At 43.0% G+C, this 24,791-nt stretch overlaps 1 protein-coding gene across 6 annotated transcripts in view; it reads left to right on the forward strand.

The window, feature by feature from the left end:
* Window positions 1-24,791, forward strand: part of FARS2 (phenylalanyl-tRNA synthetase 2, mitochondrial) — a 424,763-nt gene that overhangs the window by 6,235 nt on the left and 393,737 nt on the right. For 4 of the 6 annotated variants that reach the window (XM_025205991.1, XM_025205989.1, XM_025205986.1 and 1 more), the window contains one exon: window positions 4,947-5,063. The exons of the other annotated variants lie outside the window; for them this stretch is intronic. Coding sequence is in view for 2 of the 4 variants with exons in the window: in XM_025205986.1 (XP_025061771.1) it covers window positions 4,947-5,063 (117 nt within the window). In the remaining 2 variants the exon portion in view is untranslated. The remainder of the gene's footprint in view (window positions 1-4,946; window positions 5,064-24,791) is intronic. 6 annotated transcript variants of the gene reach the window in all.

Genomic DNA, 24,791 nt, shown 5'->3' on the forward strand with positions numbered 1-24,791 from the left:
GCTAGCAAGCCAATAGCTAGCCGCCACGTGTGCCTATATTAAGATTGGCCAATAATGTGGCGGAAATCTCAATACAAATGGCGGGAACTTCTTTGTACCGTGCATCACTATAATGCAAAAGAAATGCACGATGCAAAGAAGGCTACAAAACTGGCGGGAAAAACTGCACGCGGGTTCTTAATTGCAACAGAACACTCCACCGTGCAAAAGAGCTGCAATTTATCGGGAACACAATTTAGTGATGCCGAAGCACACACAAACAAGAAAATCACAACTTTGGGTTGTGACACAGTTCACGGTAAAATTTAACTTCCAGCCAATGTTATAGTCAATTATAACTAAATAAGAGTTTGTTTGCTGCCTACATTGGATAGAATTATTTGTTCTAATAACAAAAAAGATGTCCTGAATAACTCTTTCTACAGCTAGTCATTCTTTTTTCTGTTCCTGTGATTGTCTTGAGAAAGGAGGATAAGGAAACATTTTTGCAAAAGCTCTGAAGTGATTTAAAGACACAGGTCTCTGATTCTCCATGGTAGCTTTGCTCCTAAATTACTTACGGACTTTGAAAAATACCACCTTAAAGGTTTTATTTTGCATGGCGGGGGGAGAAAGAGCAAAAGAAGTCCTATGCGAGAAATTCTCTTCCTTTATGAATCCTATTGCAGGAGGCTGATCGTCTTTCAGTATGCATGGTCTTGCTTTCCTTGGTTACATTTTTTCCTTCTTTATGTCATCAATAGATAGAAACTGTATTAATGAAATGGAAAGCTTTTGGAAACAGACAAAAATTTGTGCAAAAAAGGAATAGGTGGGCTATATGCACAACAGAGCTACTTCAGAGAAGAGCTCTTAAACATCTAAACAGTTTAGCAAGGCATTAATGTTTGGATTTAAAATATGTTATTTTAGTATGCGGTATCTCACTTTGGAAGAAGTTTGCAATGGACAAATGTCTGCCAAAGGGCTTTGAAATTCTTGAATAGAAAGTACAGAATTAAATATGGCTTTGTGTTAAGACTTTACACTTGAACTCAAGAGATTTAAAAATATAAATTATTATTTATTTTAAAAAAAATTATTTTTTGTATTTTGTCCACTTTTAAGTAACTGCCCTTCCCTTTGCAGAATATTCCATGTTTTAATATGTTTCATGGTCAGGAGATGTTTTCTGATATTTAGTCTCAGCCTTTCCCTTTCATAATTTCATTCCATTAACCCTAGTTACGTTCCTCAGAGGCACTCTCTGCAGTTTCTTCGCTCCATGGTGATTTATACTTTCATCATGTTTCTCCATAGCTGTCATTTAGCCAAGCTAACATATTTAGTTATTTTCATCTTTCTTTCAATTTTAGCTGATGCTGGGATTTTAGCACAGAAAGCAAACTGCAGTGCTGGAAAACAAGGAATGATATTTTAAGAGCAACGGAATTTACATTTTTCCGTGGCTCATAGCCACCAATTTATTTCTTGGCTGACTTGGAATATCTGACACCCCGGTCAGTTACAAATGGGAATGCAAACCTTTTTAAAAAAAAATGTTGCCAATTGCAGTTGAGAGCAGCCTTGCTAAAGCAAAATTTGTTGTACTGAGCTTTGTTTTTGCCATGGATATTTTGTGGCTATGTATAAAATTCATTGCACTAAATGTTTCCTTGTTAAAGAAACCTCCTTTTTCCTGGAACCGTTGCTTGGAGAAAAGTTAATATATATAAAAAAAAAAATGCCAGCCCATCTTGGGAAGTCAAATGAATCTGGGTCAAAGGAAAGGATAATCAAGGGAAAGAAGCCAAAAGCCCATATTATATAAACATTGCTGTAGATGGTGAAATGAAAGATCTATTGATACTAGGGAGAACTATGCATACATAAGATCCTGTAATATTTTAATTTTCAAAAGACCAAGGGTATTTGAACCAAAGAAGGACCTTTGGAAGGTTTGTGTAAAGCAGTGAAGGGAATAGTTAGGCAGAACCAACACACACTTGGGCCACAAGGAGGCCAGTCATTTTGTTCACTAGCTCAATGTCTAGTGAAAATGTGGGTGCCTTTTTCCTTGTAGTAGTGGTTGGTGTTTAAGACTGATGTTATTTTCAGTAAACTAAAAGTAAAAGCCATTTAAATGCAAAGTTAAAGCAGAAACGCAAAACAATCAGCATTCTTGCCAATGTTCTTCAGTGAGAGCTAGGGCAGTTCTCACTGAAATGTTTCCTCTGCAAACTCCTACCAGGGTGCTTACAGGTGGAGATGCTGGTCCCTTTGTCAGTACCACTTCCTAGTAGGGATGTAAATATTGTTTAAAAAAAAAAATTTGTTTAACCTCCTTTAATTCTATTGGTTAATTGTTTAACCAATAACACAGTAGCTCTGACACAGCTCCCGGCTCCTGGGGGCCCTTTGACTGTGTGGGATGGGAAGAGGAGAAGGCAAGCCCAGCCAGACAACATAGCCCACCTGGGCTGGGAGGGAGGGAGCACCTGTGAATTAACAACTAATTGCTTAACTGATGAGTCATTAGCAGGGATCCTGGCTTTCTCTGTTTAAAAAATTCAAAATTCTCTGATAAGAAATCACAGATTCTCTGATTAATGCCCCCCCTCCACATTTTCCTGTGATTAAAATGTAATGCCACTAATATATATATATATATATATATATATATATATAGGTATCAGTTGACCACAATGTTTTATTGATATATTTACAATTTTAAAGCAATTTGGAAGTGAAGTCTGCCAGTGCCTCAATCATTATAATAAAATACATTCTAAATACCTATATATTTTGGCATTTGATTTTGGGTTTTTTATCATGGAAAAACAGAGCTTGCCCTACTCCCTTTGTTTACTAGGATGCGGGTCCATCCACGGCTGTCTCTTCCCTCTCTCCTCCTCCCCCCCCGCTGCTTTGTGGCGCTGAGCAGCCTTGATATGCCAGTGCTCTGCCCATGCTGTTGCCCCTCACTCCCAACCCACAGACCCCTGGCCTTGCCAGTGCCCCTCATTCCTGAACCACAGTCTGCTGTACCTTGCTGTTGGTACCCCTCATTCCTGACCCACAGCCCTGTGGCCCTGCCAGTGCCCCTGCCTCTCATCGCCCTCCTTCTGTTTCCCCCAGCCCCAAAGATCCCCTTACAGGCTGAAACTCTGTCAGCTGCAAGGGGAAAGCTGTAGTTTCCCAGGTTTTCTCCTTTTAAAGGGGAAAATTCACAATTTTCTCCTTTAAAGGGGAAGACCTGGATCCCTGGTCGTTAGGTTACTCAGTGTTTTCCTCTTAGGTAATGGGTACTAGTCCCCTACGCCCCACCCTTTCCTCCTTGCTCCTTCCTCCCTCCCTCCCTCCCTCCTGCCTGCCTGCCCTGCTGCCTTCAGGGGCACCATGCCACTTCCCGGACACTGTGCAGTAGGGGTGCACTAATAGAGATTTTGGGGGCCAGTACCAATAGCCAGTTTTTAAGGAGACATATTGGCCAATGCCAATCCTATTTCCGATACAGCTGCATGCAGCTAGTAAGTCTGTTGTGGTGAAAGGGGAGCGGGGAGGGAAGGGGTGTGGAGGGGCAGAGCAATGCCCCTAGCAGTAAGGGAGGGAGTGGGGCTGGAGCTGGGGTAGTTGCTACCTGGGCAGAATGGGCACAGGATGGAGCCATGGCTTATCCGGGGGTGGGGAGAGCAGCTCCCACCGCTGCTCATCTGGGAGGGCACAATGGTGGGGAGAGGGGGCTGTGTCCCCGGATCTGAATGGGATGGGGCAGGGCAGGCTGCAGCTGTGGTCTGGTGGCCGTGCTGCACTCATGGTGGGTGGTGGTGGTGCGGAGAGGGCGTTAAGCGATGGGGCCTCCAGCCATACCAAATTTCACCGTAGCCCCCCACAGTGCCACCACTGCCCACCCCAAGCACACGCCCTCCTGTTCCCTCCTGAACAAGCAGCGGGAGCCACTAGATAAGCAGATGAGCTGCCAGGTGAGCCACGGACAGCGGCAGGAACTGCTTTCCGCCCCTGCCCCCGGTGCCCCCTGGACAAGCTGCAGCTCCGTCCCGTGCTCGCCCTGCCCCACCTGGGCAGTGTCTGCCCCAGGTCCACTCCCTTCCTCACCGCGGGGGACATTAATCTGCCTCCCTCCTGCCTTTCCACCATAACAGACTTACCAGCTGTACCCAGCTCTCTAAGCTGCTGTGCTGTGCTTGCTGCCTATGTGCTGCACTGTGGCTGCACACATGTATGGGCATTTATTGGCCAAATTATCACCCACTTCTTGCCGATTTCTATTATAGTAAATTTTCTTTATATCGGTGCCGATCTGATATTGGACCGATATATCCGTGCACCTGTACTGTGCAGCTTTCCTTTCCCCCTCTTCCCTGCTAGACTGTGCCCACCCAGAGCTAAAGGATAACTGGTAAGCTAACTAGTTATCACTGCACTTATTGGTTAAATGATTAATAATTTAACTTTTTATATCCCTGCTTCTTAGAGGTGGTATTGTGGCAGGTGAGTTTGATTCATGATATTTCTGTGATCTAGTGGATACTTTAATCTGGTAGCAAAACTAGATAGTACTATGCCTGTTGTTCATGGTAAAATGTCAGAAAGCATGATTCTTTTCTCATCTGGACAACCACCAATTCTTGGGTTTCTGTCTAAATTTAAAAAGATTTCCTTTTTTTAATTAGGAAAACAATATTTTATGTCCCAAGCATTCAGTGAATATTGTAATTATAAAATTCAAGCCATATTTTAGTTTTGCCCCTCTATTCAATATCGCTTTTAAGGCTGTTGTGGAACTTGAAGTATTCATGGTTGTGATGCCTGTGATTTTAGGAAGGATCTCTGAGGGTATGGGAGATCTCTAAGAAGCATAAGGACAGAGAAGTGCAGGTAATATTCTGTATTTTCCTTACCACGGCTACAGAAGACTGTTTCTTTTTTGGTCTTCCATTCTATAGGTTCTCATCTCCAGAGGAGGTTATACCCAAACTCATGTGTCAGGCGTTCTGAAGGAAAGGCAAGATCAGAAGAACACCCTGACCAAAGCAGACAAAAAACCCCACCTTTCTTTGGAAGTAAGTGCTTCTGTTTCTACAGCTCACGCCTTCAGGGACCCTCATTCTCAGTTGCTTCTTTTTAAATAGGAACCAAAGTCTCTCCTCATTTTAAGAGAGCTTGCTACCAATAAAGATCATGCTAGACTTCTAACTTTGCCCTTGATATCAAGTTAATGGTTTCTTCATCTCCTGAACCATGTTGAAAGAAATAGTGAGACTCAAGATAAGTGGAGGGTGTCAGAATCTGACCCTTTACTTACCTTGATTTGTGCCTTCCTTTGATGTATGAGAGAACCAGATTCTGTCTCCATAAGTGATTTATGATGTGACGAAAAAAATCACAGTGTCACATAAAATGCACCTTAGGCAGAATTTAGGCACCTAAATTGAAATAAACAATCTACAGAAATCCTGACTACCTATTTATGTGGCAGGGTATCCGTAGGTGCCAGGGACTACTTAGTCCTTTTGCCTTAGAGTGTCATGTAACAAAATATATATCCAGTGTTGGAGATGGGCTGGAACCCATGCCTCTCTTTCTTTCTCTTCACTGGATTACAGAGCTGTATTGCTTTTTCTCTCTCTGGCCCCATGAATCTTGCTTTCCTTTCTGCATAGTGGCACAGCTTCAACAAGTAGGGTGTAAAACAGCCTCATTACAAGCCTAGTCTGTACTCTGGTGCTTAGACCCCATTCCTAGGAAGTGAAATGTGTAGCTCTGAATGCCCCTAGGCTGGGAATGGCGTAAAACTCACATCTCCTATTTCCTGGGAAGGTAGTCTGACTGCTAGATTCCTTTGTAAACACTGGGTACCTGTTCTCCTGTTATGTTGTGAAAGAAAGAAGCAAATGTGTTTTCTATACCCAAAGGGTCATCTTAGCTGATGAAGTCCAGGAAGAAGTTTCAAACTGTAAATCTCAGGCACATATAGGTGTCTAACTCATGTCCAGGAATCCGGGTTATCAGTTTGCTGTGGAAAAACGCACATTTCCTCCTTTAATGGAGAAAAATATGGATTTTCTCTTTTCAAGGAGAAAATCATGGATTTTCCACTTTTAAAGAAGGAATGCGTGGGAAACGGCAGGTTCCCCTTGCAGACTGGCACAATTCCAGCCTGCAAGGGACTGCTTCTGGCTGGCAGGAGTGGGAGAAGAGTGATCAATGCAGGGGATGCCACATGTATGTGTACACACACACATGCAAGTGGCAGCCAGGCAGCTTGGCAGCTCCTGCAGCTCCCTGCAGGTAAGTCTGTGGGGGTGGGGATGAGGGTCGGGAAGGCACAGGCCACACATTGGGTGGAGGGGAGAGGAGGAACAGGCCCCTCATTGGGCAGGGGAGGGGCACAGGCCACACAGAGGGAAGAGGGGGCACAGACCACGTGTTGGGGGTGGGGTGGGAGGGGGCACAGCTAATGTGGTGGGGGGGCATGTGTCCCCTAAAATTTCTTTGCCCACAGTGGCGTGCCGGGCTGGACCAGCTCTGGAGGAGCCACCTCCATGGCCCAGCAGGGGGACCCAGTGCAGGAGGAAGTGTCATGTCACCATGGCTGCCAAGGTGAGGCACAGCAGCGATGCAGAGTTCTGCCCCCCACTGCTACCAGGCAGGCAGGGGGCACCTCAAATTGTGGCCATGGTGCTGCGGCACTCCCTCCCATGCCAGGTCCCCCCGCTGGGCCATGGAGGCAGCTCTTTGGGAGCTGGTGTGGTGTGGCTGCAACCCCACACCTCATTGTGGGCACAGAAATCTTGGGGGCCATGTGCCCCCCAACCCTAACCCTAACCCCCCCGGCACACATTACCTTTGCCTCTCACCCTCAGTGGGTTGCCTGTGCCCACACCCCACTTCCCCACATACCTACTCCCTTGCTCACGTGCTGGGGGCGGTGAGTTAGGAGTGAGGGGCACCAGCAGGCCTGGGGGGGCTGAGGCTTGGGAATAAGGGGCAGGGTCAGGGCACTGGCATATCAAGGCTGCTCAATGCCACAAAGGGGCAGGGGGAGCAGCCGCAGCTGGACCCACATCCTGGTGAGGAAAGGGGTAGGGGGAGCTCTGATTTTCCATGATAAAAAACCCAAAATCAAATATCAAAATATATAGGCATTTAGAATTGATTTCGTCATAACAATTGAAGCACTGGTAGGCTTCCAAATTGCTGTAAAATTGTAAATATATCAATAAAACGTTGTGTTCAACTGATACCTATAAGCATAGTGGCGTTCATTTTAATCATGGAAAAACACAGATTTGGGGTTTTTAAATTGGGGAATCTGTATATGGTAGTTTATCAGAGAATTTTTGATTTTTAAAACCAGGATCCCTGCTCATGTCTCTAGGTAGGCACTTAAGTCTTGGAGCGAAGTAGCATTTTGAACCAGCTTCTCTCTTGTGGCTGATTTGAGCATTATTCCCTCCTCCATTCTTAGATACATAACTCTCCCCTTAGATGCCTAAGATGGGCTTGTGAATTCTATTCCTTTTGCTGGGAGACTGAATTTTAGGTGTGGTGATGCTATGCTTAAGTGTCTTTATGGATCTGTGCTTTAATGACCTCTCCCATGATAAGATACAGAGGCTGAAGTTTAACGGAGATTCTCTAAAGCAGTGGTTCTTAACCTCCTTAGGCTCAGAGCACCCTTTAGATAATGCCAGCTCTTAGTTTTCACTTGTTTTTCAGAATACAGAAAAACAATAGAGCATTTCTTCTGTTGCAAAGAACACAAAGCCCACAACAGGTCAGAATGTTTTTAACACAGTGGATTCCTGTTTGAAATGTTTGGGTTTATTTTGTGAATCATATTTGCACACCTCCAAAGCATCCTTGAAAGGATCTCAGGGCATCCCAGGTTGCTGCACTACCCTGGTTGAGAATCATTGCTCTAGAAAACTAATTAAGACCTTCCCGTTCCAGAAATATTAGTGCAGATTTAGGCTTTTTTTTTGTTTTTTTTTTTACAGATATGCTTCCAAATTCTGCTTGGGATCGTATTTGGCACTGAACTTGCTTTGTTTCCTCTTGCCTATGTTCATTACAGTTTATTACTTTTACAGAGGAGATCTGCACATTCATATTCCTTTTATTTCTCTTGGATATGCTGTCTGGTAGTCTCTCTTTTATTCAGAGTGGACAAAATCAGATTTGGAGTGCAAATAATCAGTTTAAGATTATTTGCAAAATGTTAGGACTGCTGTAATTTTTCTTTGCATTTCATTTGAATATTTTTTTAATCTGTCAAAATACCATAATTTCTTCATCCCTGTCTATCTTATTATTTCTTAATTAGAGTCATTGCAATAATATTTGTGAAAATTGGTGTTCATTTGATTTAATTGTATTAATTGCTGCCTGGGTACTGAGCAGTACAGAACATATTCGTGTGCACAGTCTGTTCCTTGTGGAGGTTATGATCTAAACCAGATAGATACTTCACTACAGGCCTAAAAGTGTCAGGGAGCAGGAGATTATATAATATGTAGTATATAAAAAAGGTTATTTTCAAGTAAGCAACGCTACCACCTTCTTACATTGGCATCCCTGTTTTGGGTTGTGATGGTTTCCTGGAAGTATGAACAGGGAGAAGGATATTGTTTAGTGAAGATACACAAATTCTCAGTTAGCCCAAGTTTTTGCTGTTTATGTATGCAAGGTAATTAAGTAGCTCTTTCTTTCCCTTCCCCTAATAAGTTTATCCAGAAAGTTCAGTGAAATATATTCAGTCTCTCATGGTGATGTAGACAAATAGTTTATAAATTTTTCTTTTTCTAGTCAATTACTATAATATCCAAGCCACCCTTGATTTAAAACCTATTGCTTACACTGGCTTGCACTAAGCACAGGAAAGCATTATACTTATTATGATTTCTTTTCTCAGAGTCCCTATGTAGTTTTTTTATTGATTGTAAATGAATAACATTTAAGACCTTTCAGGGTCTGGTTTCTCTTCATTTAAGTGATTTACTTTTTTTCTCTTTATTGTCTCCTCTGTTTGTTGAGTTTATTTGACCCTGGTCGTCTTATTGTTCTCACTTCTCATTTCAAAATCCCCAGTGAGTGAGCCTGCAGGCTGTGTGTGGAACTTGATTCTTTAGTGTGTCTCAGACTTCAGTTCCCCAAATGATTATAAAGAAGCAGCAAGAGACAAATTTTACCCTCAGTCAGTCCTCATACATAAAGGCATGCAATGTTTATTGAATATTATTCTGTCAGGTGGAGCCTTGAGGTATGATGACTTTAAGTGCACTTCATTAATAATAAAGATATGATTCTTTATTTTCTCTCTCTCCTTGGCTTGCTGTATCTTGCATCAGCTTGTGAGAATAGTTTATCCTGGCTGAAAAGATGTGGAGTTTTTTTCTTGTTTTTTTTAGTTTTGTGAAGGGTAGAATGTACAGATTCATGTGACTACAGTAGTTGGTTAAAGATAACATGGGTAGAGTTCAACATACTTTTTCACTAAGGCTGGCGTTGGAAGTAAATATTAATTTCAGGCATCTGAGGCCACAGAAGAGTTCTATGCAGTAATTAAAATCTGTTGCTTTTTGAAAGCCCTTTTAAGTCCTGTTACACCATTGTTCTTCCTCTGAACCTGGATTAAAGCACATCAGCATGAGGAAGCATTCTACGACCAGAACGCATATTTGCCCTTTGGGAAGGGGGTGCAAATCTTAGACTAGTTTAAAAATGGCAGAATCCAGTCTGTTTGCCAAACTTCTTTTCTGTTATGGGTATAGACCAGCTTTGTGTACTGAACTTCTGTTCTGTTACAGGTATAGACTGGTTTCCGATCATGTACACCAATAAAAGTGTAACGTCTGTACCTGGTCCTAAAGCACTATATGGCTAGATTTATAAACTAGCAGCTGCTGTAGCTTGCTGAATTGAGGAGTCTTGCTGCTCCTGAGTGAGATCTGTTTTTTTCCAGCAGTAAAAACAAAGGTGAAGGATACTTCCATTGTTGTTTGTGTTATGGTGCTCTCAGACTTTTCTAAGCCCTCTGACAGAAGGACCAGAAGAAGAGACAGCTTTTGTTACTATTTGTAATACCTTTTCCCTTATTTGATTGGGATCTCAAATCATAAACTCTTTGGCAAAACTAAAAAAGGTATTAATGGACCCTTTTAATATTATTCACACATGATTAAATGTGGTATTACCATGATAATGTTGTGACACTTGCACACTTATAATGCACCATAACAATTCTGAGCACATTATATTTTAGCCCTTTAACTTTGACAGAACCATGTTGTATCATGTAATTAGAACAAAACCTGATCCCATCAACACAGGTAAGATTTATACATATTACAACTTCATCTATCTTTAACAAGTGTAGACAGAATTTTAATATGAAGAATTTTATAGACTACCTAAAAATCCTTCCTCTGCTTGGATGTTCTTTCTCATTTTGAGAAAATCTTATTTCTTGTAGTTTTAAACCTCCCTAGGTAGGACTGAAATATAATTCAGAAGTTTATTTTACACTGAGTGTGACACATTTCGGGAATATGTACAAAATAGTTACAACTCTGCTATTCTCATCCTTGTAAGTTTAATAGTTGCACAGGAAGACTAGCAAGTATGGCGGAAGACCAGCTTGGCTTAGCAGGGAACTCTTCAGTGAGCTAAAACACAGAAAGGAAGCTTACAAGTGGAAACATGGACAAACTACTAGGAAGGGGTATAAAAATATTGCTCGGGTATGCAGGGATGAAATCAGGAAGGCCAGAGCTCAATCGGAGTTCCAACTGGCAAGGGACATGAAGGGTTTCTACAAGTATGTCAGCAACAAAAGGAAGATGAGGGAAAGTTTGGGCCTCTTACTGAGTGGGGGAGGCAACCTAATGACACATGATATGGAAAAGGCTGAAGTGCTCAGTGCCTTTTTCACGTCAGTCTTCACAGTCAAGGTCAGGTCCCAAACTACTCCACCTGACAGCATAATCTGGTGAGAAGCCAACAGTGGTGAAAGAACAGGTTAGGGACTATTTAGAAAAACTGAGATGTACAAGTACATGGGGCTGGATGTGATGCACCTGAGTGTGCTGAGGGAGTTGGCTGATGCAATTGCAGAGCTGCTAGCCATCATCTTTGAAAATTTGTGATGGTCAGGGGAGGTCCTAGATGATTAGAAAAGGACAAATATAGTGCTCATCTTTAAGAAAGAGAAAAAAGAGGATCTAGGGAACTGCAGACCAGTCAGCCTCACCTCAGTCCCTGCAAAAATCATGGATCATGTTCTCAAGGAGTACATTTCTAAGCATTTGGAGGAGGAGAAGGTGATTAGGAGACGAAGGCATGCATTCACCAAGGGCAAGTCATGCCTGACCAACCTGACTGTCTCCTATGATGAGATGACTGGCTCTGTGGATGTGGGAAGACCAGTGGACTTGATGTACCTTGCCTTTAGCAAGGCTTTTGATATGGTCTCCAACAACATTCTTACATGCAAACTAAGGACACACAGATTGGATGAATGCACTGTAAGGTGGATAGAAAACTGGCTAGATAGTCGGGCTCACAGGGTAATAAACAATGGATTGATGTCTAATTGCCAGTCAGTCTCAAGGGGAGTGCCCCAGGGGTCAGTCCTGGGGCTGGTTTTGTTCAATATCTTCATCAATGACCTGGAAAATGGGATGGAATCCACTCTCACAAATTTACAGATGACACCAAGCTGGGGGAAGTAGTAGATATACTGGTGGGTAGGGCTAGGATTCAGAGAAAACTTGACAAATTGGAGGATCAGACCAAAAGAAATCTCATGAGGTTCAATAAAGAGAACTGCAAAGTCCTGCACTTGGGATGGAACAATCCCATGCACCAGTATAGGCTGGGAACTGACTGGCTAAGCAGTCTGCAAAAAGGGATCTGGGAGTTACAGTGGACAATAACTGAATATGAGCCAACAGTGTGCCCTTGTTGCCAAGAAGGCTAACAGCATACTGGGCTGCGTTAGTAGGAGCGTTGCCAGCAGACTGAGGGCAAGTGATACTTCCCCTCTATTTGGCACTGGTGAGGCCACATCTAGAGTATTGTGTTCAATTTTGGGCTCCCCACTACAGAAAGGATGTGGGTGAATTGGAGAGAGTCTAGGGAAGGCAATGAAAATGATTAAGGGGTGGGGGCATGTGACTTATGAGGGGAGGCTGAGGGAACAGGGCTTATTTGGTCTGCAGAAGAGAAGCCTAGGGAGATTTAGTAGCAACCTTCAACTACCTGAAGGGAGGTCCCAAAGAGGATGGAGCTAAACCAGGGATAGGCAACCCCTGGCATGTGTGCCAGTTAGTGGCATGCAGAGACATTTTTCCAGGAGACGTGTGAGGAAATTGTTTAATTTTTTTTTTTAAATTTGCTGCTCTGGACTCTCCAGAGCAGCCATAGGTCTCAGCACTGTGGCAGACACCAGGGGCGAGGGCAGGGGAACACAAGCATGGACGCTGTCTGAGTTCTGCTGGTCCCTGGAGGGGAGCTGCAGGTAGGCGCTGTGAAGGGCTGCTGAGCTGGAGGCTCCCAGAGGGTGGGCGAGCCTGGGGCTCAGGCAGATGGATACCCCATCCCACCTGGGTGGATGCAGCACTGGGGTGATGAGCACTGAGGCCGGGTGCTTGGGGCAGGGTCCAGGGGGCGTGGGGAGAAGTAGGTGTACGGGGAGGAGCCATGGGCAGGCCAGCCTGGCCATACCCTTGGGAGGGCAGGAAGCAGGGCTGCCCCACAGCTCTGCAGGCTTGGGCCGCAGCTGGCTGACTGGTAGGTGGGCGGGGGTGCTCAGCGGCACCTGAGTTGGGGCCCGGCCTGGCCTGGCCTGGCCCACACAGGTCTGCAGGTATGGGGCGCAGCTGCCTGGCCAGGGCAGGATGCCAGACTTGGGGGGGCTCCTGCAGCCTCCCTGTGTGCTGGGCACAGCTCAAGTGGGGCAGAGCCACCCCTGGTGCAAGGGCCTGGCACTCAGAGCTGAGCTGGCTGCGAGCCTGCAGCTCAGTGGCCCTGTGCAGCGTGTGCCCTGGCCCCAGCCCCTGGAAGGGAGCTGCAGGTGGGCAAGGCCGGGGCCTGGGCAGGCCAAGGAAGCCACGGTGATTGTTTCTGGGGCCTGGGTGGCTCCGGTAGCCAGGCCCTTGCAGCAGGGGCAGTTCTGTCCCGCTTGCGCTGTGCCCAGCATGCAGGGAGTCTGAGCATGAAGCCAGAAGCCCCCCAAACCCAGTGCCTTGCCCCAGCCAGGAGGCAGGGTGGTTGTGCCCCATGCCTGCAGAGCTGTACAGCCTGAGGTTGGCCCCACCTTGGGTGCCACTGGGTGGCCCCACGGAGCCCTGGGGCACCCCTCGCTTCCTGCCTGGGCCCGCCTTCCCAAGGGGCTACATGGGCCAGCCTGCCCGTGGTGCCTCCCTCTGCACCTGCTTTTCTCTGTGCTGCCCAGATCCTGTCCCCAGTTCTTGGCACCCTGGTGCTGCCCCTGCCTAGGTTGGATGTGGGACTGTCTGCCTGAGACCTCGCTCCGAGATCATCGGGATGGCATGAGCCCCCCAGCCTTGATGGCTGCTGCTGGGGTGTCACTGCCTTGGACACTGCCCTGGATGGACAGGCCTGAGCTGCAGCCGGTAGTGGTGGGAGACGTTGGCAACGAAGGCACATCCTCTTTATCTCTCCTTTTTTTCTCTTCTATTTCTTTCTCTTTTTCTCTCTTTCTCTCTCTCTTTTTCTTTTTCTTGTCTTCTTTTTCTCTCCTTTTTTCTTTCTTTTTTGCTCTTTTTTCTCTCCCCTCTTTTTATCCCCTCTTTCTCTTCTCTTCTTTTTTCTCTTTTTCTTTTCTGTTTACTTTCCCTTTTTTCTTTCTCTTTTACTCTCTAATCTCTTTCCTCTCCTGTTTTCTCTCTCCTTTTTTCTATTTCTTCTATTTTTCTCTCCTCTTTTGTTTCTTTTTGCTTTCTTTACCTCTTTCTCTTCCTTTTCTCTCTTCTCTCCTTTTTTGTTTTTTGTCTGTTTCTGCTCTCCTCTTTTTCTTTTTTCTTTCTCTTCTCTCTTTCTCTCTGTCTCTGTGTCTCATTACAACATGCTTAACAAAAAAGAATACACAAGAACAAAGGTAGTATATAAATTTTTATTTATTGTTACCAGTTTTAGAATTTTTAGAAAACCTAGTATTTACTGTAAAAAATAAAAAGCAACAATTATGATTATTAATTATATCAATATGCAGTGTGCCCTGCCACGTACTCCCTGCCCTGGTTTTGTTTTTCTGGCATGCTGGCATTCCACCATGTTACAAGGTAGACATTGCAGCTTTTTCATCACTCTGGCCAAAAACGTTGTCTACCTCTGAGCTAGACTGTTCTCAGTGGTGACAGATGAACAGAACAAGGAACAATGGTCTCAAGTTGCAGCAAGAGAAGCTTAGATTAGATGCAAGAAAAACCTTTTCATGACAAGAGTAGTAAAGCATTGGAACAGGTTACCCAGAGAGGTTGTAGACTCTCCATTTTTGGAGGTTTTTAAGACCCAGCCTGACACAGCATTGGCTAGGATGATCTAGTTGGGGATGGCCCTGCTTTGAGCAGGGGGTTGAATTAGATGACTTCCTGAGGTACCTTCCAACCCTAATTTTCTATGACTCTATGAATATCAGTAAACGTATTAATTGAAATTGGTGGATTTTTCTTATGCCTAGGACTGCCTAGGAAAAACTTGTACTTGAGTTATCCTAAGCATTTGATTTTCTAAAAAGGCAACCTAGGGACTGGATCCTGTAAGTTACATGGCAGCAGACTGGTGAGTCAGTAGAGAGGCTAGTTAATGTCACTGGGGTTCTGTAAAAAGCACAACTTTGATCCATCTTTTGGGAGCTGCAGGATGAAGAAATATGAAATAAGAACTGACTAGTTAAGAAATATGGTAAAAAAAAGTTTACTAAAGAGTGAAATAAAGGAAACCAAACTGGAAATGTTCAGCTGAGGAATCTCATTTTGTTTTTATTTTCCTTTCTAAAATTTCATATTGCCATACAACTGACTTTATTGAGACAGATATGTTGATGCTTGCGACTTGCTGACAGAGCCATTTCACTGTTTGTGAATCTTTACTGTTCGTTTGCTTCCAACTTTTCATATTGGTGGAAGGGGGTAGAATGAAATCTTATTTGGAAAACCTGCTTGCTTCTCTCTTATACTGTCCTGTTGAATATTGCTCTGTGCATTAATATATATTCCCTGTAAAGGCATTTTATCTGCATGGTTAGTGTCCCATGAAGTTTGGGATGGAATGTGAATTACATTAGATTTTCCCTAAACATCCCATTTTCCTCCATATGTTATGCATGCACAATATTATTGGGACATTGATATAAATTGGATCATTTGTGGGGGGGGGTGGAATTATGGGGTCTTTATACTTTTAACTCCCATTAGCAGTAATGGGCAGCAAATGCTTAAATTACTACCATGTTGATGGGAAAAGAAATGTCTATCTTATTATAGAATCTGTTGGTTAGCAGTTCTCTGAGTCGACAGAAAAGGGGCATGGAAAGTGGAGAATTATACCAAGAAATTGAAGCCCTCTTGCATTATGGAAAGATAAAATGTCAAAGTAAATATAATTTTAAAACTAAGAGCAGATAGTTTGTTTAGCCTGAGATATAGGTACCACTGTAAGCATTTTCAGCTCTATGAGTTTTTATTAAGTGGAGGGGAAAATTGCTGCATGAATTGCACAGAGTTACAGTATAGGAACCATCACAACTGGATGAATTTAAGGACCACAATTCACATTTTATAAGCAACGGTATGAAACCTATCTGCAGTTAGAACAAATTTATCTATTGTTCTATGGCCACATTGATTTTGGGCCAGGAGCTGTATTTAAAAATGGTGTTTTTAAAACCTGGTTTGAACAATATTAAATTAAATAAGACCTAAATATGGGGCTGTAGCACCTCCTGTAGAGGAGAGGGCAAGTAGGAAAAGAATGAGGAAAAGTTTTGTCAGCGTTTTCTAGGAGCCTTCTCTTTGCAAGAGTTGAGGGAAGTTGTGTTTTGAAGTCGTTTCAGTTTCTAACACTTAGGATTTGGGGAATTTGTAGTTAATGGATTGCACTCTAGTATGAAGACAGGCGCCTTCAGAAACAGCTGCTGCTGTGCAAGCCCTTGTCTTTTTAGCCACATAAACACTTTGGAGGGTAAGGCTAAGATCCAGAATGACCTGGATAAATTGGAGAAAGCATGCAAAGTCAACCAGATGAAATTCAGTAGAGACAAGTGCAAAGTCCTGCACTTGGGATACAATAATTACATGCACAAATGTGACATGCTAGGCTGCAGTACTGCAGAGAAGGACCTGTGGGTTAAAGTGGACCATATGCTGACTATAAATCAACAGTGTGCTCTGGTTGCAAATTAGAAAAAAAAAGAGCCAACATCGTACTGGGTTGTATTAAAAGGAGTGTCTCTTGCAAATCAATGGAAGTGATCTTTCTGCTCTATTCATAGACGTGGCAGAATTCGAGTTTATCTTTAAAATAATTTTGATGGATAATATTGATGTTTATTTTTAAGCATTTATTTCAATTTTTATCAATTAAATTTATTCAGGATTGTGCAAAATTAGGGGTGTGGAGGGAAGGCAATTTTTAATTACAGTATACTGTTAAAAGCTTTATAAAATCACGTCAAAATATAAAAAGTAAATATCCAGAAATCAATAAAAATCAATAAATCATACCTGCTTTAAATCATTTTTTTCATTTGGTAATACATTTGTTTTTTTTAAAAAGTGAAAAAATTAAAAATAAGTAAAAAAAAAATCTTTTCTTTTGTTAGTTTTTGGAATTTATCATTTGCTAACTCCATTAAACTAATCCAGATTTTGAAAGTTCTCCAAATTTGAGTTTGTCTTTATTGTAGTACAAAATGTTGAGCTGTCCAAGCTGGTCTTCAGAGAGAGGTTCATGCGATGCTTGTCTTGAACTTTTCTGAACAAACTGAATGGTCTTTCCATAGACACTGAAGTTACTGGTACTGTGAGTGCATGTAATGCAACACCGGACATAACAGGCAGTGACTGGGTTTCACTTTTCCAGTAATCAAATGCTGTTATGTTGCTATCACAGGGCATTTCACATGCCACGTACAAGTCAACGTCGTGCTTGAACTCCTCTGCCTTGCAAGTGAATGTAGTAATAATACACAGAATATTTTTGTAGTTGCTGTAATTGTATGACATCTGAGCCTTGATAAATGGGTCAAACATTTTACAGTTGGCAAAGACAGATTCCAATCCAATCTGGTACATTGCAGGATATGGTTGCCTTCAGTTTGCTTTGAAATTCTGAAGCACAAGCATGTATTGCGGATGAAAGGGCTGGCATTTAGAGTCCATTCCCCTGAGTTCCACTTCTTCACAGCATTATTTACATCAACGGCAACTTATAGATCGCAGTTAAGCAGTGTCAGTGTGATGTATTGGGGTACATTTGTTTGCATTTGCAAATGAACAGCGTAGATTTCCCCGAAAAATACCAAACAAATGGTAACTTGCAACACAGTTCTTGCTGACTTCAATCATCCTTGTCCATCCTCTGTAGTTTAATTGTTTTGTTTTTTTTAAAGTGACTGCATCTAGTTCTTTAGTAACAAAGTAGGTCACACTGTTCCAATGTGCATGAATGTGTTTTGCTGGTGCAAGCCAGGAAAACCAATGAGATTGCATGACACAGTTGGTGGGTCAGGGGCTGGCACCCAAAAATCTGATGGACTTGTGCTAGCACAGAATTTAAAAAATACTTACCACCTTTGCTTGTTGACATGTTTAGATATCGCTGGAAAATGTACCGCAGATTCGTTGATGTCATGGAACTCATCTGGTTTTCATGCACAATCAATGGCCACATGCAAAAGATGAGCTATACATGGAATGTGCAGCAGATGTGGATGCATTTCTTTCAAATCCTTCATTAGGTCTTGGATGTACATTGTGGAATCACTCTTGATTGACACACAATTTTCCCATGTTAGGCTGTACTCTCTCAACACATCTTGAATCCAAACTGACATGACCCCTGTGTTGCACTGAACAACAACAGAGTATTTTAATAGAATTTTATTTACAGACTTATTTTTATCACTGTAGAACACTGCAAGGGCGTTAATTGCTGGCTGTCCTGCAGGCTTGGGTGTTTCATGAATTTCTCACCACTCAAAAGTTCCTTAATTGCTACTTGGTGGTGGGCGAAAACTTAAGGCAAGTATTTTTCTTCCAGCCAATGACATTCTGGGCAAGTGCAAGATGCTGGTGCATATTTGTGAAGCAGAGCAAATAAATAGCTTGAGCCCTAGGCCACATTCTTTGGAATAGCCTCAAAGCACAACACACATACCAGATTGTGAGGAAAATCCACTGCTTCTTCCTTCTGCTGTCTCATTCTTCCCAAGCAGGCTTCCATCATAGCCTGTTGTCCTTTTTTTACTTTCTTTTAATTTCAAATGAGTCTTACTATTCAAATGTTCAATAATGTGATATGCCTGTCGGGTGACTTCTGTCTTAGAAACTGTGCAGTACAAAATCTCCTCATTTCCCTTGCCAGTCTTTTTAACTATTCTTAATTCTAGGTCAGAGTATTCACTGCAGTGTTCCTCTACAGATTTTCTTTTGTGACCCATTATTGAAATGAGACCAAAAAAGCCTCTATTATATTGTATTATTAATAATATTATTATAGTGCAGTTTAATTGCCTGCTGTGACAAATATAACTACGTATGATATATGAGCTTTGTCAACTGTAACCGTAATGCACTGTACATTTGAATGATGCGCAGTGTAAATTATTCACAGCTCCGCCCTAAAGCAGGCTTTTCTAGCCAGAAATGTAAATATTTGCTCCACTCATTATGTTTTATACACATTAATGAACTCTAAGAAGTTTTCAGCCATCATTTTTCTTATGTCCCCTTTCAATGAATGTTGATAATTAGTGATGGAAATATATTTTTTGTCAGTCTGTAAAATCGACATTTATCAGGGCTTACTAATAAAAATCGAATCCTGCCTAGCCTATCTGTTAAGCACTGTTGAGGCCTCACCAGGGGTACTGTGTCCAGTTTTGGTCCCCACACTTCAAGAAGGATGTGGACAGATTGGAAAGAGTCCAGAAGCAAGTGACAAAAATGACTGGGAAACATGACTTATGAGGAAGGACTGAAAGAACGTGGGTTATTTAGTCTGGAGAAGAAAAGACTTGGTGGTGGGGGGGATTTTTTTAGCAATCTTCAAATAACTGAATGGTGATCACAGAGAGGATAGAGTTGAGCTTTTCTTTGTGACTGTGGGGGACAGGACTAGGAACAGAGGCTTCAAGCTGCAGCAGAGGAAATTGAGACTGGAGAATAGGAAGAACTTTGTCTGTGAAGGTGATCAAGCATTGGAACAGGCCACCTAGAGAAGTTGTGGAATCTCCATCCCTGGAAATTTTCAAGAGTGTATTAGACAGACACCATGATCCTATATCTCCCATTGCAACTGCACAACCATTTCCAATTCCTTTGAGATGTCTGAGGAGCCTCTGTAGAGGGAGAAGTCCAAAGTGGGTTTAACATTGCCTGCCTGATGTTTGCTAAAAGATGGTGTGTACTCCTGAATTCTCTAATGGAGATTTGGCTCTGAAGGTCCATTCCAACACCCATTCGAGTCAACAGGAGACTTTCTATTGATGTGATTAGGTGCTGGTTATGCCCAGTGGGCTTGGTTTCTACCACATTATTTTGCTGGCAGAACTTAGGATCTGTTGGGAAAATTATGAATGTGTCTTCATTCTGAGCTCCCGTGTAGCAACAGAACCTCTTCCTTCTGCTGGCAGAATAATACCTCCTATTGATCAAAAGAAGACCTCTGCTGTCACTTGGCAGATGGCAGAATGTTTATATTTGTGCCCACCGCTTCTGCCATCTCCTGAGGTCTCTTTGAAAGCTAGTGCCTTTCCAGAATGCACTTCACCCTTGCTGGCACAGCTCTTAGTGGAGTCAGGCAGATGTGAAATGTCTGCTTTTTAGAGAAGTTTGCTATATTTTGATTTAAAAATGACCTGCCATTTAATTTAGTTAAAATCTGAAAATGAAGAGTGATGCTTTTGAGTCCTTATACTAATTATTTCAATTGAGGAAAGCTTTTGCAATGCTGGAAAGTTCATTTTCTGATGTCCCACCTAAAGGTGAAGATAAGTGTCTCTAAGTTGAATAAAGGTCACTTTTTCATGCACCATATTTATATTTCTTTGCTATTATGTTATAAGTGGAAATACCCAAGTTCACCTCTAATAATGCTGGACCTTAATTGAAATGTAGGTTATTGTATTATGCATTTTGTTTTGCATTGCTTGCTGACCAAAAGTTGACCAAGGAGAATAGTAAATCACATGTAGAAATGTGTACATATGTACAAAATATCCACTAGGGGTAGACTGAAGTGGGGCAGAGGGTAGACTGTGTGGTTACAAACCACTTCGGCTATGTGCCACATGCACAATGAGATCTCTGAGCTCACTGGCATGTCAGTGCAGCTCAATAGCTCCAGATGTGCTCTGAGCTCACCAGCTGATCAGTGGGGTTCTGGCTGGAGCCCCTGCTTTCATGTAGCTCCAGAACCTGGGAGTGAGCTCTGTTATATCCAACCTTTTCCTACTCCTCTTCCCCCCTTTGGAATACAGTACAGGGGAAGAGACGACCAGTGGGGGTGGCACTCAGCCCCTGAGCTCTGGAGCAAGGACTGAGTGCTGCTACTGCTAGTACCCTTTTTTTCTTGCTGCTGAATTTGGGATGAGGGATAAGCAATTCTCAAATTCTGCATTGTGATCCTGTGTGGGACCATGAATCCAACAGGAATTAATTTAAATTAGTATTTGGCTTAGCTAGAACTAGAAGCCATTTGGAAACCCCTACCCCATGTCCTACACAAGCATAGGTAGAGATAGTTTTGACGCTGCAAATTTATAATCTAATAGTTCACAATCTAGGACAGGTAATAAGTTTCTTATTCACTGCTGGAACAAATTGTAGTGCTGGTGTTAAGTGCCAAGGGGAAGCAGACATGTTAGTTAGCATGTTTTCTCAATTCATTGCCTATGAGGGTGGTCATAAAAAATGTCTCTTATCCTTTTATTTCTATGTTTTATAATGTGCGCCCCACTGTTTTTCAGGGCAATAGATCCGTATTTCTAAAGTCTAAATGGATGCATCTTAGTTGCTTATCTGCCTCTTGACAAAATCAAAGCTCAAAATAATAGGTGGACATCATCCAAAAGAAGTGGCTTCATTATGGTTTTTTCGTTTCCAAAAGGGAATTTGAGTTGCTGCAGTCCTGTGATGGCATTGCATTTTGTACCAACAAGATGCTCAAGTTTTATTTGGATATTTTCTCCGCTAGTTGTTTTTTTGTTTGTTTGTTTTTTTGTTTTTTGTTTTGTTTTGTTTTTAAAGCATTCTAACTGCCACATAGCTCAGACCATATGCAGCTTCTAAGGCAAACATTACCTTTCAAAATACACATACACACAAACTCTATGACATGTGAATGTCTATCATTTACAGCGATATCTGGGGACATGTGTGACTGTTAAAAAAATAATTCATATGCATTAAGGAATGATCCAGAACTGGCGAGGAGGATAGACTACATGAACCTAATTGGTGATTTCTTTCTCTAATTTCTGACTCATTAGTGTGGATTGGTTCTAGTTGTTGTAGTTGTATTTGGGAGAAGGCCAAGGTAGATAAATGATTTTTCTCACTTTATTTCTCAATACAAACTAACAGCTTCTTAAGAGGAAAAATTCAATTTCTTAGTGGCATGGAGTAGAGAAATCGGAGAACTGAAGAGTATGAACTGAGCATAGGGCTTTGGTATGAAATGGGAATAATCCTAAACTCGGCTATTATATTATTTAATTTGATGGTTATTTAATTTACTGGAATTCTAGGTAATGGCCATTTGGATTGCTTTTTCTTCCAGATTAAAAAGAATGTTTCCTTCAGGGATAAATTATGCCAGCACAGTTTAATTTGGCTAGAAATTCCTATCTACCTATCTACTTTGAAGCAGCATAGTCAAATAGGGCAATACAGTGCCAAGTTAGGAGATATCTGTTCTGTCCCTGGCTCTGTCTCTCATCTGCTGTGCTACCTTGGCAGGTTGCCTGATGATTCCTTGCTTCTTTTCCCTATGTGTAGCATACTGCTAAGGAGAAGTAGCATATCTGAGGGTGGGTGAGTGGGGCATCAGCCCGGGTCACCCGTTTTAGAGGGAGCACAAGACTGGTGGCTGCTTTTACTGCTGCCAACCCAGCTGCTGCTGCCAATGAGGCAGAAGTTGCTTGTTATGCCTCTGCTATAGGTGGATATTTTCAAAGGCAGAGGTGGAAATTAGATGCCTAATTTATTTGGATAGAAATTGGGCATCTACTTGACCTTTGGGCTTCTGAAAAATCACGCTTCCTCATTCCTCTTAGCCTCCCCGTTGATACTAACCTTTTTAGGCTGTTTTGGGATGGATAAGAAGCACTGTGTAATAATTTAATATTTATTGTTATTACCCAACTGAATTAATTAGAGCATAAACTTTTTCAGAAAAGTCCTATGTACCACATTGGGCTTTTGAATTAAATTTTTTTTAAAATGTAGAAAACTTGTGACATGTTCTCTTTTTTTCTTTCTTTTTTGTTAAAGTTTGTCTTGGAGAAAATATTCCCAATAAGTACCTCTTGTAGATAGGTTGCTTGAAATATTTAATTTAGGGGTGGCCAGAAGTGGCATAGGCAGCCTCTGTGTGGCACATGGCAGATTAGGGAGGGGACAGGAAGTATATCAGTAGATGGGGAAGGAAGCAGAAAGCAGAGCAGAAGATGGGTCAGGGGAAAGGGATTTGAATGGCACTTGGGGCGGGTGCAGGGATAATTTGTGGCATGCCTGCTACTAAAGGTTGACCCTTACTGATTTAATTAGTTACATCTGCCTGCTTCTGCTGCCTTCTCATTCTATAGTGTCAATACATATTCCTGGGTAACGGATGAAGGCACACTCTGAGTACAACTTACTGAGGACTTGATCATCATAACTGAAGACAATGGGGCTAAGGACATATAAACCAGTTTAAGTGAGCAGAAACTGGTTTAAACCTGAACATAAGTTCAGTGCACATGAACCAGTTTCAAAATGGCTGAAACCAGTTTGAGATAAACCTGGTTGAATACAGTATCAGACTTAACTGATTGAGCCCAAACAGGTTTATGAAACGTCCGCCCCAGACCCCTTCCTGGTTTAAGTCTGAGTCCCCCAGCATCCCAGCATGCTCTGGAGCCCTGGGCTGTGCTGTTTGCTCCAGAGAGCAGGGCTGGCCCTGCCCCTCTGCTCGCTAGCTGGAGCAGGGGCAGGCAGGGGCAAGGGCATGGTCAGATGGTGGCCCCCCTCAGGTGAAGGGGTCAGGGAAGAGTTTATTCCCCTCTCCCTCCTCTGTCCCACAGGCATGGACCTGCCAGGCATTTTTCCACTTGCTGCTCCAGCGGTGGGGGTGTGGCCAGCCCTGGCAGTAGGCTGAAGTGAACTGTCCAGGGAAGGAGTTTAATTCCCCACTCCCTGTCCCACCAACATGGACTTGAGCCAGGGTTTGCCTGGTGCTTCCTTCTTGCTGCTGCAGAGGCACGGACGGGGGCGTGGCCAGAGGCTTTCCTCAGCCCCTTTAGGCACCAGGGCATGGAGGGGGTTTATTTCCACCCTTCATCTGTCATCTGGTGGAGGGGGCAGGGTGGGGGCTTATTCCACTGCTCATCCCACACGGAGTTATCAATGACGGCGGCAGTCAGGGCTGGCAGGCCCCACTGTGGTTTCCTGGGGGCAGAGGGGGGAATAAACCCCCTCCCTGCCCCCTCTGCCTTGGGGGGCCATGCCAGCTGGCCTCTAGCTGCGCCCCTGCTGCTGCAGTGGCGAAGGGGGAGTACCAGGTGGACTCTGGCTGGGGTCCTTGCCAGTGGGATGGGAGGTGGAATTAAAGCCCCTCCCTGGCCAGTTCACTTCAGACTACAGCTGGGGCTGGCCAGGCCCCCGCCCCCCCACCTCCTCAGCACAGCTTTCCTGCAGCTGAGAGCACACTCTAGTGCCTCCTGGTTCCTGACCTGAGCAGCTGCAGGCATGTGCCTATATTTCCTCAGTTCAGAGGGAATGTCTGTGCACTTGCAGATTGGTTCAGTCTAAGCAGGTTAGACTAGACTAACCTGCAAAAATTGAATCAATTCAGGATCTGGCTTTTTGAATGTCTGTCCCTAACGTAGGAGTTTTGCTATTCACTGGAGCAGGAGAAGGCCCAATTTACCATTTTACTCCAAAAGCAAATGAATGGTTGGAACTTGGAAAGAAAGTCCTACCTGCGAGACACCAGTGTACAATAAGACCACATGTTTATACTGCCAAAGAAATGCCCAGCTTCTAAAGGAAACTGTAGCACTAATAGAATTTAGAAGTATCCATAGTGGTCATAAAGATCAATGCAAAGAGGCAGCATGCAGTACCTCCTAATGCCAGTGAATAATCTATTTGCATCCAGTTCAGGAGTTATGTTTGCTGACATGTATATTTGTCTAGATAGAATATGAACGCCAGTGATTTTGCTAAGATCACGGAAGTTTATGGCCATTTGCTCTGTGAGTGGCAGGTGCAGAAGTAAAAACTACTTGAGAGAAATGTAGTTTTAAGATTTTCTGTCAATTTATAGAAGGCAGGAAT

This window comes from Alligator sinensis, unplaced genomic scaffold (genome assembly GCF_000455745.1).
Source record: "Alligator sinensis unplaced genomic scaffold, ASM45574v1 scaffold220_1, whole genome shotgun sequence".
Lineage (NCBI taxonomy): Eukaryota > Metazoa > Chordata > Crocodylia > Alligatoridae > Alligator > Alligator sinensis.